This window comes from Gadus macrocephalus, chromosome 17 (assembly GCF_031168955.1).
Source record: "Gadus macrocephalus chromosome 17, ASM3116895v1".
Classification (NCBI taxonomy): Eukaryota; Metazoa; Chordata; class Actinopteri; order Gadiformes; family Gadidae; genus Gadus; species Gadus macrocephalus.
The window spans coordinates 8,485,853-8,500,251 of record NC_082398.1 but is presented as its reverse complement, the minus strand read 5'-3'; the positions used below and the strand labels follow the sequence as shown (position 1 = coordinate 8,500,251).

The 14,399-nt window shown below is 44.6% G+C and overlaps 1 protein-coding gene and 1 long non-coding RNA gene across 6 annotated transcripts in view; both read left to right on the top strand.

The window, feature by feature from the left end:
- LOC132445789 (uncharacterized) overlaps positions 1–14,399 on the top strand; it is a 45,630-nt gene that overhangs the window by 18,656 nt on the left and 12,575 nt on the right. For 4 of the 5 annotated variants that reach the window (XM_060035933.1, XM_060035935.1, XM_060035934.1 and 1 more), the window contains exons 18-24: positions 217–348; positions 443–539; positions 2,208–2,242; positions 2,396–2,557; positions 2,807–2,941; positions 3,091–3,129; positions 3,311–3,448. In XM_060035933.1, the coding sequence (XP_059891916.1) occupies positions 217–348; positions 443–539; positions 2,208–2,242; positions 2,396–2,557; positions 2,807–2,941; positions 3,091–3,129; positions 3,311–3,448 (738 nt within the window). The remainder of the gene's footprint in view (positions 1–216; positions 349–442; positions 540–2,207; positions 2,243–2,395; positions 2,558–2,806; positions 2,942–3,090; positions 3,130–3,310; positions 3,449–14,399) is intronic. The other variant, XM_060035936.1, reaches the window with a different exon arrangement.
- On the top strand, positions 4,404–8,585 carry LOC132445797 (uncharacterized). The gene is made up of 3 exons (XR_009522689.1): positions 4,404–5,369; positions 5,627–6,814; positions 7,410–8,585. It is a non-coding gene; the product is annotated as an uncharacterized LOC132445797 (long non-coding RNA).

Below are 14,399 nucleotides of genomic sequence, written 5' to 3'. Positions count from 1 at the left end.
AATGAGGTACTGGAGGAATCTGAAACACTTCCTTTTATTGTACCCTCAAGAACCACTCATTGTCCAATGATGGCGATGAAGTTTCCTTAAGGGGTTAAGGGGTTTTGAAGTTTTGCACAATGGCGATTGATGGAAACATCTTCAGATTTTGATAGGGGCCACTCGTTCCTAATGGAATCGAGCCTAGGTGTTGAATGTCTACTTCCTGTGGTCTAGCTTTATGATGAGTCTACATTGGAGTACAGACTGATGTTCATCAGCAACATTCACGACCAATGGATGAATAAAATCTGTACAGGCCTCCAGAAGAACAGAGGAGTCAAGCTCTTCCTGCCGCTGATTGGCAAGGTACAAACATGCACTTCCTGATCTGTTCTACCTAATTTGCTTAACACATGGAAACCTGAAAAAAATGTTCATGTGTCTGTGCGTGTGTGTGTAGATATTTGTAGAATTTGTCACAGTGAAGGATGCAGACCGATTCGGTGTCTGGCTGGCCGAATCCCCGCTGGCATGGGAAATCCATTTCTCGTGTCCTGGTACGTGACACAACAGCACCACGTAGTGGACATCATGCAACAACACCCTACCTAAACCTCATGCTCTTGTTAATGTCTTCACACTGCAGATAGCATCCTCTACTCTAACCACTGTCTCCACACTGTAGATATCAATCCTCAATTCTAAACATACTGTCTTTACACTGTAGATGTCAATCCTCCATTCTAAATATTGTGTCTTCACACTACAGATATCAATCCGCCACTCTAAAGCTGTGTTCGAAATCATTCCCCATCACTAGGGATGGGAATCGAGAACCGGTTCTTGTTCAGAACCGGTGCTGAGTCAACCGATTTCTTGGAATCATTAGCAAGCCTGCTTAACGATTCCGCTTATCGGTTCCGGTCGCGGCAAATGCGTCATGACGTCACACACACGCTGCTTTGTTTTGGTTCAGAACGCAGCCGAGGAAGAAGCGCAGTGTGCTTAACTGAAATAATTCAATTATTTCAGTTGTCAATTCATTTCTATGGAGTGTTGTACCCCGGCTACAGTTACCAAACGAGCGAGTCTGTTTCGGTGCCCCCTCATACGTAGGATGGGGGTACATTTGAATATTACCTCCCACTTCCCCAGCCGCCTCCAATCAGAGCATAGCTAAGATTTTGTGGACCAGTGGACGGGCGCTGGGCGGAGATGTTCGCGCATTTCAGAAGCAGGGATATTCCATACAAAAATAGATGTCTAATTCGTCAGTTTGCCATGTGACTGACTGACAGGGAGCCCGCCAGAGCTGCCGGACTGCCGCCAGAGCCTTTGCGGCAATCCGGCAGTTTAGCTCCGGGAGTACAATCCCTTTCTCCTCCATGTCGCGGTTCAATCTGGACTTCAGAGAGTCAAAGCCAAAGTTCCTTTTCCCCCAATTCTTCTCAACCATGGCTGAGAAAACCCCCACTAGAAGTCTTTACTTGTTGTGGAAGTACCAGAGACGTCAGACGCAGTCTTTATGATTCATAATATCATCCGATGCGCACATATCTTTTGGCCGTGATATTTGATATAATATTATATAAATACCTATATATTATATAGATATAGAGCTCCGGGAGTCCTCAAACGGCAACAATCACTTCTCCTCCATGCTGTGGTTCACTCTGACAGCTCATTGGTCAATGGACAGCAGCTCATTTGCATTAAAGCTACAGACACCAGAAACGGCGCACTCTGAAGGGCACAGAGGGAAATTGCGGAAGGTAGGATTTTTTTTTCCTAAAAGGTATTTCTAGCGAACGGCTTACAAACTTTACAATGCCTCATTTTATGAGTACAGACCCTGTTTGTACTACTGACGAAGTGTGGTAACATTCCAAGCATTATTAGTGGGGTCATTTACAAGATACAGGGGAGGTTCCATTAGCGCCAGTACTAAGCAAGTCGACTGAAAACTCTATCTTCACCAATGTTCGACCAAGGGATAAAAGCTTCTGAGGGGGTATTTGGCTGGATGTCATGGTGCAGAGGACCCAAGGGTGAATTTACTGCGAACCATCCCTTTATTGATAATGAAGCTGTGTCAAATATTGTTTATGGTTATAACATTGAAGCCAGCCTTGTGTGTGTGTGTTGATTCATAATAATGATAAAGAAAGCCAACCGGGCTGTATGGACTCCTGTATGATTAACGTCGCTATTGTCTGACCTCTCAGCACACCGGACGGTGAACGGACCAGAAGACCTTGAGGTGAGTCGGTCCGTCTGTCTGTCCGCATGCATCCCAACAATTAAAAAAATAAGCCCTAATTAAGACCTTTTATTCAGACTGACGATGTTAGTGTCTGTTGGGGCAGTGTGCAAACACCTCTCTAATTATTTTATTCTCTTAACTGGCCTGAAGTGGGCGGAGACCAATTTGACTACGCAGAGCGTCATGGTGACAGGGCTGGCGTTCGGCACGTACCGCCACATGGACCTCGTGGATGAGGTGTGGCCTTACTTCGTGGAGAAGGACATCAGCCGTGTGTACTACTCCGTAGTGATACTACCTCGGCAGAGAAGGGTACACACGCACACCCACAAACTGTCAAAAAGTCATGCAAAAAAAAGTCATGCAAGTCATTATTATTATGTCCTTGCCTCCTGTCCGCCATTCTTTTTCCGTCTTGCCTCCTTTCCATCCTCTAATGTCTCCTCCTATCTCTCCTTCTCTTTTACCTCCACCCCCCCTCTTCTTCTCTTTCCTCCTCCCCTCTCATCTCCTCCTCCTTTCTCCTCCTCACTTCTTCTTCTCCTCCTCTCTCGTCTTCAGGCCTTCATCCACTTTGACGACGCTTTGAAGTGTAAGGAGTTTGTGTCAGATTTCCTCCACAAGCCGTTCACTATAGGAAGATCTGACCTCACCCTCCACTTCCTCCTGGACCATGTTAAGCCCTGCACCTCAGAGGTATAGACACAGAATACAATCTGTAATTATGCTTGGTTGATGTACTGCCTTGACATTGTGTGTGTGATGTCATGACAAGTTATTTATGTGATGTCATGACAGATTATGAATGTGATCTAATCGACAGATGATATATGCTCTCTTTGCAGCTGCAATTGTACAACAGACTGCTGGGATGGACCAATGTGGTACGTTTTTAGCGGCTGTAGCAGTCTGTGTGGTGGTAAAGCAGTCTGTGTGGTGGTAAAGCAGTCTGTGTGGTGGTAAAGCAGTCTGTGTGGTGGTAAAGCAGTCTGTGTGGTGGTAAAGCAGTCTGTGTGGTGGTAAAGCAGTCTGTGTGGTGGTAAAGCAGTCTGTGTTGTGCTACAGGATTCTAAGGGGGCTGGTCACCAGGAGCAGCTGATACTGAAGGAGATGGATTACTGCAGCAGGGATGTGCTGAAGGGGATCTTTCACCACATGATGAAGAACACCAAATGGGTTAGCTGCCTAGTCCTCGCCAACCGGGTACGTCTCGCTGTGGTCCTACTGGACGGGTAGAAGGGTTGGGGGAACGGTAGGCGGACGGTAGAATAAACTACGGTATGAATCTGACCTACAGTATGAATTTCGGCCAAACCGTTCAACCTGTGTAGAGCAAAATTCCTCCTTCCAAAAGATGGAGAAAAAAGGATGCACGCTCATCAGTGAAGTGTGTGTGTTCACCTGAGAGGTGTTCAGTCTCTGTTTACGACCCACTCCAGGTCTCGCCCCAAAGAATGTCTCTGTGGTGGCGGGGGATTATAGGGATTTGAAAAACAAAACATTTTAAAGGTGACCTATTATACCATCTGGTGTGACTGTGATTAGCCGTTACAAGCAGTTTTGAATATCTGCCTCTTCTGACATCACTAGTGGGCATGTCCACCTAGATCAGGGATGGGCAACTTTCATGATAAAGAGGGCCACAATTCTTCATCATCACCATCAGAGGGCCATGTGACTGCAATTCAACTCAATGTAAACTGAGAAGCTACACATTTTTGAATTTGTTGGATATGATTTCCTGTATTCTGGTCAATTTTGGGGATGGCCACTATAACCTATGTATGGTATGTTGATTGAACCAACATACATTAATTTCATGTTTTCCATGCTCAAACAGCCACATGATTGATTAGTATTTTGATCAGTGCAAAGGGCTCACATACATCATCATTCAATGATGTCACAAAACTGAAAAACAGTGGCCAACATTAAGTGCAACAACTCAATGATCTCAAACCCAACAAGCATGATATTCACTTCAGGGCAGTTGCAGTTGTAGTGGCGACTTAAGTGGAAATCTTTCATGACTGATATAGTTTCTAAGCAAACTAGACACATGGGTTTGCCTTTGAATTCTATGAACAGATACTCTGCTTTTCCTCTTTCCTAACAAAGATTTCTGTAACTCGATTCATTTTTTTTTTTACGGATTACCGAGCAGCACTTCACAAAATAAAAGTATAAACTAAGTCTTAAAACATTAATCATAATCGATTCATACGATTTAAAGCATTTATATTGATTATTGGTGAAGCCAAAGCGATTCATTCTATTAATTTATTTTAGCAGATCGATTTAGTTGAATCGGTAGGACTGACAATTGATTCATCGATGCATTGCATGAATCGTTACACCCCTAATAAGCAATGTTTGCTACAGTCCTCTAGGTAAGAGGCAGATTTTCAAAACGGCTTGTAACGGCTAATCACACTCGCACCTGGTGGTATAAAGTGTCACAAAAGAGCAGGGCTTCAAAAAAGCACAACTTCGACATAAAAAGTTTGTGTCGTGTGGAGGAAGGATACAACCTTGTCGTTGATCCGCTTTTATGGCGGCCCTGATCTGAAGCAAAGGCACACAGATGTTGGTAAAAGATCATAGTTGGGCGGTTTCCTTGTGTTCTAGCACCTCCCAGTGCTATACAATGGTATACAACATGTCTCATCATTTTAATTTATACCTACCGTATATATTTACGCATTATCACATGAGAGGGAGCAGTGCTGTCGCTCTATAGGGCTGATATAGAGCGACAACATTGCGACCTGTTGTATTTGCTTTTATACAACAGTTATACTAGTTAAATGTACTGTTAACAATAATTATTGACAATATATTTTGATTTGTTTGTTTATTTGATCATATAAACGAATGAATTTGCTTCTGCCAACAAAAATAGATCCCCACTGAGCGGACTGTTGCCAAGCAACATATAAACAAATCACCAAGCAGTTTAAAGATCCCATGCCATTAAAATCACATTTTTCCTATTGTTTGTTAAATAACATAGGTCAGAATAAGTTTGTGACCTGTGGTAAGTTTGAAATCTATGCAGTTTGCCTGCTGTATGCAATAGCCAATGAAAGGAAAAAGGCAGAAGAAATTAGCCAATCTGGATAAGGTGACACTGCTACGTAGTGTTGTCAAATTGTTATTCATGGCCCTGCCCACTTGGTTGGTTCGTAACCACCCAAAGAAATTCGAAGTACATGAACTGCGACATGCTGCCTGCCGCCGGTTGCCGCGAGGCACCACCGCCGCGAAGCACCACCGCCCGGCTGCCCGCAGCCGGGCGGTGGTGCCTCGCGCCGGCAGCAGGCAGCAGGCAGCAGGCAGCAGGCAGCAGGCAGCAGGCAGCAGGCAGCAGGCAGCAGGCAGCAGGCAGCAGGCAGCAGGCAGCGCGCGGTTCTGTCTACTACAGATTGATGTGGAAGTGGAAGAACCAGAGACGTCGGAGAACCCGACAAAGTCCTTTGTGATTCATTATATCGTCTGGAGGTGCATACAGCTTTTGGCCGTGATAATATGTATTATTTGATATAGATATCTATGTATTATATGATATTATTTAGATGTAGAGCTCCAGGACTGTAACGCAAGTGTTGTACAATTCCTTGTTATTTGGATAACCGTTCTGCTGTTGGTGTTATGGCGCATAACACGTCGGACTCTCGTCTCTGGTATTTCCACAACGAGACTCGTAGTGGGGGTTATCTCAGCCATGGTTGAGAATGAATTGGGCGAAATGAACTTTGGCTTTGACTCCCTGAAGTAGGCATGAACCACGACATGGAGGAGAAAGGGATTGTTGACCGCGGTCGTCTCCCGCCGGAGCCTCGCTGCCGAGGGACCTCGGCTGCAGGAGGCGTGATTAGCGCTGACCGCTGCCGAGGCGGTGGTCCCTCGGCAGCGGGAAGCAGGGCTCAAGCGGGATACATTCGCGGCCAACAATCCCTTTCTCCTCCATGTCGTGGTTCATGTACTTCAGGGAGTCAAAGCCAAAGTTCCTTTCCCCCAATTCATTCTCAACCATGGCTCAGATAACCCCCACTACGAGTCTCGTTGTAGAAATAACAAGGAAGTGTACAACACTTGCGTTACAGTCCTGGAGCTCTATATCTAAATAATATCATATAATACATAGATATCTATCAAATAATACATATTATCAAGGCCAAAAGCTGTGTGCACGTCCAGACGATATAATGAATCACAAAGGACTTCGTCGGGTTCTCCGACGTCTCTGGTTCTTCCACTTCCACATCAATCTAAAGTAGACGCCGTCGTTTGTGATTCATAATAGCCTATCGTCTGGAGGCTCACACAGCTTTTGGCCGTGATAATATATATTATATGATATAGATATCTATGTATAATATGGGTTTCTAAGAGCCATTGCCATACATCCACCGTAAACCGAGCGCATGGTACCGTGGCTACAAGCTGCTCAGGGCCAGGTGATAATATATATTATATATTATATGATATAGATATCTATGTATAATATGGGTTTCTACGAGCCATTGCGATACATCCACCGTAAACAGAGCGCATGGTACCGTGGCTGTGTCATGCCAAATTTGTACCGGGCGCGTCATCCATACGTATCCATTCCAAACCTGCCTGGCAACAGATGATCGCGTCGTCCGTTGCCGGGCAGGTTTCAAAAAACATTCGCGCTCATGTTGCCAAAGACGAAATAACATAATACAGTTAACGGATCGCTAGATAACACTTGTTTTTACTTTATATTGGTATTGTATTTAATTGTTTAATCAAATTTAGCTAGTAAACTGAGTGTTTAAAGCGGGTTTCCAAAAACATTCGCGCTCATGTTGCCAAAGACGAAATAACATAATACAGAAAACGGATCGCTAGATAACTTGTTTTTACTTTATATTTGTATTGTATTTAATTGTTTAATCAAATTTAGCAAGTAAACTGAGTGTTTAAAGCAGGTCAAGGACGAAATAGCACAATACAGATAACGGATCGCTAGATAGAAGGTTCGCGAATGTTCGTGAACCTACGCGATCGTCCGTTGCCAGGCAACGGACGACGCGATCATCTGTTGCCAGGCAGGTTTGGAATGGATTACATATGGATGACGCGCCCGGTACAAATTTGGCAGCCGGTACAAATTTGGCATGACACCTGCAAGCTGCTCAGGGCCACACCCCCACCCCCCTCCTTGACCTGCCTTGATACGCCCACCGAAACAGCGCATTTGGGGGAAGCTCAATGTGCGACTGGCTTGGAGTGGCTGTAACTCTGCACCACGGCTGAATTTTGGGGACGTCTTTGAATACTGTGTTTGTGGCCCTATATTAAAGCATCCATAAAATAGCATGGCATGGGATCTTTAAAGCCCACACCATTTGCCTTAAGGTGTTGGCTTCATTTTTGCTCCTCCAACCTGTCAAGCAGACGCTGACATTGGGGCACATCTGGAGTCTTGATTGTGCATCAAATTAAATGTTATATTTGGGAATATATCCATCTGTAGGCTACGGCGCAAAGCTGGTTCAGGTTCGGTCCAAGGTAACAGTTTATGTCAGTTAAAGTAAGTTGGTTACAGCTGGAATGCAGAGTGATTTTGACAGTTGGTTTACAGTTTGGTGAACAGTCCGAGTGATGTTGTGTTAAGTTGCATGTTAACGACTGCACGTGGAAAGAAGGGGAGCTGTTCTTTGGGTGAATAATGGCGGCAGCCATGGTTGTGCATGTAAGCTAACGTACAGTAAAAGTTTAAACTCGATCAACTCTCGTTGTGTTCATTGATTAACATTGGTAGCAGAGGATGGCAGCTACTGGGAATTACAAAGTTCTGCCACCGTTTGACGAGAAGACATCATACGAAAGCTGGAAAAATGAGATCGCAATATGGAGACTCGTCACCGAACTGGATGAAAAGAAGCAAGCCTTGGCAGTTACCTTGTCGCTAAAGGGGAGCGCCAAGGCTAGTGCTCTTGAAATTGCTGCTGGCGACTTAAATTCCGACCCGGGAATGACGGCACTCGGGACTAAATTGGACTTGGTGTTTTTGAAGGAAGACTAGGACCGGGGGGGAAGCGGTTCTTCAATGGTGGATTACATCATTGAATTTGAAAATCGCTACGACAAGCTCCGTAAGTTTAAAATGGAACTTCCGGATGCGGTGTTAGCCTTCAAGCTACTAGATACTGCGGAACTTAATGTGAAAGATAAGCAGTTGGCGCCTTACAGCTTGCCCGACGTGAAATCAGCCTTAAAAGTAATTTTTGGCGATAACGTTACACCACCACAAGATGGCAGCAGTGCGTTGCGAATGAGTGAAGATGCTGCCTACTGCACGAGATACACAGGCAGACGGGAGAATAGGTCAAATTTGCAACCGTTACAAACAGTGTTTCAGGGCACAAACCCACTCGACAAACATGGGAGGAGAACAAGACGAGCAGTATGCCAGAGCACTTATCACTGGGCAAAGGCTTGTCCAAAAAAAAAGGAATATGTAAAACTTACAAAGGATGAGGGGATAACCAATGATGTTGAAGAATGCAACATTACTTTGTTTTCAAACATTCTATCTGACACAGAAATCTTCATGGTGGAGGCTTTGGGATCAGCTGTGATTGACACAGCCCGTACAAGAACTGTGTGGAGAGAAATGGCTTGATTATTACATCAGTGAACTGCCACAGAGTGTGTTACAAAAGGTTAGTGACAGAGTGCAAGACCTTTTAGATTTGGTGATGGGAAAGTGGTCCACTCCACGAGGAAAGTGATTGTTCCAGCCATGCTTTTATGCAAGACTTCGTTGAAAAGAGCAAGTGCCGTTTTGAACATTGCGCATGACAAAGCGACAATGTTTGAACAACCTGCTTGAACTGACATCTTCAGGACATTATTGTGTGAGCTTGAGAGATGATAGTGACGCAAAGGAAAGTGAGACCCAAACACTAGATGAGGATGAAGTTCTCACTGTGCAGAAAACATGACAACGAAGGAAAAAAAAGACGGTCCTGGTGAAACTGCATAGACAATTTGGACATGCTCCAGTTCAAAGACAACAAAAACGATTGGCCTGTGCAGGTCACTACCAGCTAGTGTTTGGGCAGAACCCAAATCTGCCTTCAATCATTACCGATAAGCCTCCAGCTCTGGAAACAAGTTTAAATACTTGGGTAGCCCAACGCATCACAACATTACATGCATCAAGGAGAGCGTTTACAGAAGCCGAATGCTCTGAGAGGATCCGAAGAGCCCTTCGCAAAGAACTCCGGCCAAATGATGACAGATACGAAACAGGGGGCAAAGTATACTATAAGAGAGTAGACTGTAACGAGTGGAAAGGTCCAGGTCTAGTCATCGGCCAAGCTGGTGTGGTGACATGGGGGAACCTATATTCAAGTGCATCAGTCTAGGCTGAGAAAAGTGGATCACCCAGAGCTGGAAGAAAATAAATGGGGAGATCTTATAATTGAAAATGAAAAACTTACAATGACACCAGCAGTTGTATTCAATGATCATAACTATGACAGTGACAATGAATTACAGGAAGTGGAACCTACAAATGATGAACACCTTGATGCTGAGGATAACACTGAACCCCCTCATGCATCAGTACAGCCTGGAAAGAGTGATCTCGATCAACCTGTTGCGATGAAGATAAACTCAGCCGCGACTTGTGAAGGCCTGAGGCTGAAAGCTGGACAGTTGGTTCAATACACAGACAATGAAAGTGGCCAAACCCACACTGGAAAAATTCTCAGCCGGGCAGGAAAGGCCACTTGAAAACACAAAAACTGCTATAATGTGCAGTACAGTGAGCCTGAGGAAACTGAAGGCACAACAAGTTCAGTTGACTTAGGACAAATTAAAGATCTTCAAGTTATTCTGTCTGAGCATGCCAAGGTATGTACTGGTTACAATGAGGATAACATACTGATAGTGGATGATGATGCCTTCATACCTGCCAAACACAATGACCTCAGCAACTGGAGAAAAAATTATGTATTTGAAGAGGTGAAAGATGAGGGTCAGAAATGCATCTCAAGAAGGTGGGTGTGCACACTCAAGGAAACACCTGATGGCATTGTACCTAAAGCCAGACTAGTTGCAAGAGGCTTTGAAGAAAGAAACACACAAGACCTTCCCAAAGACTCGCCTACATGTGCTTCAGAATCTCTAAAGATGATCATGGCTGTCATATGTCAAAATAAATGCCATCTGAACTCCATGGACATTAAAGCAGCCTTTTTACAAGGTAAAGAGTTGACTTGAAATGTCTACATTCGCCCACCCCCATGAAGCACAGAGCAAAGGAACTGAATGGAAGTTGAGAAAGTGTGTTTATGGCCTTACAGATGCTTCTTTGTACTGGTACAATAAAGTCACTATTTATGAGAGATGCAGCAGTTGGGAGCTACTGCTCGGTCCCATCACTACAAGAATGCCCTCACCGCTGCCAAAACCTCATACTACTCCAACCTCATCAACACTGGTACAGGCAACAGCAGAGTCCTCTTCTCAACAGTCAGCCACTTACTTCAGCCTCCTAAATCCCTCCCTCCAGACATTTCCACCACCCAATGCACTGCGTTCCTGGACTTCTTCAGCTCTAAAATCAACACCATTCACCAACAACTGGCCTCATCTCGCACCCCCTCTGATGACCCACCCTGGATGATCACCTCTGGCCAACCTCTCATCAGCTCCCTCTCTGACTTCACCCCAGTAACAGAACAGACCGTTTCAGAAATCATCCGCAAAGCCAAAACCACCACCTGTCAGCTCGATTCTCTTCCCACCTCCCTTGTCAAAGCATGTCTTCCGTCCATCTCCCCCATGATCACCAACATAATTAACTCCTCCCTCACTACTGGTACTGTACCCCCCACTCTCAAGCTGGCTGCCATCACTCCCATCCAGAAAAAACCTGGTGCTGACCCAACTGACCTTAACCATTACCGGCCCATCTCCAATCTCCCTTTCATCTCCAAAACACTTGAAAGGGTGGTTGCCGCACAACTACAGTCCCACCTTGACACAAACAATCTCCACGAACCGTTCCAATCTGGCTTCCGTCCAAAACACAGCACTGAAACAGCCCTAGTCAAAATCACCAACGACCTCCTCCTTGCAGCCGACTCTGGATTACTCACCATTCTCGATCTCCTCCTCGATCTCAGCGCAGCATTCGACACCATCTCCCACCCTCTGCTCCTGGACCGCCTAGCTGGCATTGGGATCACTGGTGCTGCACTCTCCTGGTTTACATCCTACCTCACCGGCCGTCAACAATTTGTTCAACTAAGCAACCACAAATCTGGGTGTTCAGGTGTCTCACTGGGTGTCCCCCAGGGGTCAGTCTTGGGTCCACTCCTGTTCACCACTTACCTCCTCCCGCTGGGCACACTCCTCCGCCACCATGGGGTCCATTTTCACTGCTACGCTGATGACACACAGGTCTACATCTCCACCAAACCCACCGCTGCCATCCCCCCCACCTCCCTCATCACGTGCCTGGAAGAGATCCGGAGCTGGTTGAGCAGGAACTTCCTGAAACTCAATGGAAACAAGACCGAGGCCCTGCTCATCGGATCCAAATCCACCCTCACTAAATCACAACACACCCCAGCTCCACTCATAATCATCGATGGATTCCCAGTACCCTTCTCCTCCAAAGTCAAGAGCCTCGACGTCATCCTGGACAACACCCTCTCATTCGCACCCCATATTCACAACATCACCCGGACTGCATTCTTCCACCTCTGCAACATCGCCAGACTCCGCCCATCACTGACCCAATCCAGCACTGAAATCCTAGTTCACTCATTTGTCACATCACGCATAGACTACTGCAACGCCCTCCTCACCGGACTCCCCACCAAACTCATCAACAGACTGCAGATCATTCAGAACTCAGCCGCCCGGATCATCACCCGCACCAAATCATCTGACCACATCACCCCTGTCCTCATCCAACTTCACTGGCTCCCAGTACACTACCGCATCCAATACAAAACCCTACTCCTCACCTACAAAGCTCTCCACAACCTAGCCCCCAGTTACCTCTGCGACCTCCTCCAAGAATACACTCCCTCCCGCTCCCTCCACTCAACCTCTGCTGGACTACTATGTATCCCCACTAGGGATGTCCGATATTGGCTTTTTTGCCGATATCCGATATGCGATATTGTCCAACTCTAAATTTTCGATTCCGATATCAGCCGATACCGATGTCGATATTTGGGTTATTTTTCCTCAAACCTAATTTAGGTAACATTACATATCTCCTGTTGTGGAATTAACACAACATGCTTAATGTTATTGTGATGCCCCACTGGATGCATTCTTGAATGCAACAAGGCTTTCCAAATGTTAACATTGTCTGTGCAAAATAAGAAAAATACTTCAACTTAATTTAAGGGAAAAGTGCCATGTTTATTTTTATTTTTTTAATGGTCTCAGACAACAGTTTGGATTACACTCTCCCTGAGATAATCTTGACAATGCCCACAACAAATAGGGCAAACTTGATTTCACAAATGATAAAACATTGTACCTGAACAACTATGTGCAACATAGCAGTATGTTTCTTTAACTAAAACTCAATAACCTTAATTGAATAAATGCACAAATATGAGTCAATTACAATGTGCACTGTACTGCACAATTTTGAAAACATTTGAGCTATAATAAAAAAAAATATATATATATATATATTTTATCGGTTTTAAGGCAAAAAAAATCCGATACCGATATTGACCGATATTACATTTTTATGCTAATATCGGGCCGATAATATCGGTGGGCCGATATTATTATTTATTATGTTTATTTATTTATTGATTGATTTATTTTTTCCACAATGTCTTTTATTTATGATGACTATGCTCTGTAAGGTGACCTTGGGTGTCTTGAAAGGCGCCTCTAAATTAAATGTATTATTATTATTATTATTACTGTGTCAAAAGTTGATCCAGCAGTATTCTACTGGCTGGATGATTCCTGTAATGTAATGGGGGTCCTTGCAGCTCATGTGGATTACTTTATTTGGGGTGGTTCACATGCGTTCTCCACAGCTGTCATCCCCAATTGAAAGATGCTTTTCAAGTTGGACGTGAAGAACAGCTTCAGCTACATTGGAATGCAGGTTAATTCCCTGAAGGATGAGATACAAGTGCAACAAAGGTACATGCATCAAAAGTCTTCAACCTATTCCTCTGGATCCCACCAGAGCAACGGCTCCTTCAACAGAAATCAAGCTTGACATGCTTAAATCAAAGATTGGCCAGATATTGTGGGTAGCAAGACAGAGTAGACCCGACATAATGTGTGACATATCCATTTTGGCATCTAACACAAAGCATGCTACTGTCCAGACCCTGCACTGTGCAAACAAACTCATCAGAAAACTAAAATCAGAAGAGGTGATCTTGAGGTTTCAGTACTTCGGAGTAAACTGTTCCCTCAAACTATTTGTGTTCAGTGATTCCTCAATGGGGAACCTTGCAGATGGAGGAACACAGGGTGGACATTTTTTCATGCTTATAGGAGAAGATGGGAAGTTTTTCACCAATATGCTGGCAGTCAAAACGCATCAGGAGAGTGGTTCGCAGGAGAGACATTGGCACTTGAAGATGGGATTGACAGTGCAGATAATCATTCTCTTCTTTATGCTGTCAAGTCTACAAAGTCCGTCACGGAAAAGAGACTCCCCCTCGAAATCAGCAGTATTAAGGAACTCATGGACTCTGGAGCTGTTCAGCAGATCATGTGGTCACCTACCAAGGAACAGCTTGCTAACTGCTTGACGAAGACAGGGACTTCTGCACTAAGTCTGCTGAGGGCCCTCAGCGAAGGTGTACTGCATCTTAAAGGCTAAATGATCTTGACAATAGACTACAGTCACAGTTTGGTCATTAAAACTGTAATTTAATCACACCTGTTTAGAGGCTGTAGGTTTAAAAGATAACCTATGTTGATGTTCTATTTCTTGGACAGTGTTACACTGAAATGTTCTTAGTTTTGAAAAAAAATCTTAATTAAAAAAAAATGTTTTTCTTTAAGGAAAGAGGGGAGATTATTAAGTTGCATGTTAATCAACGACTGCGGGAAGAGGGGGAGCTGTTCTTTGGGTGAATAATGGCGGCAGCCATGGTTG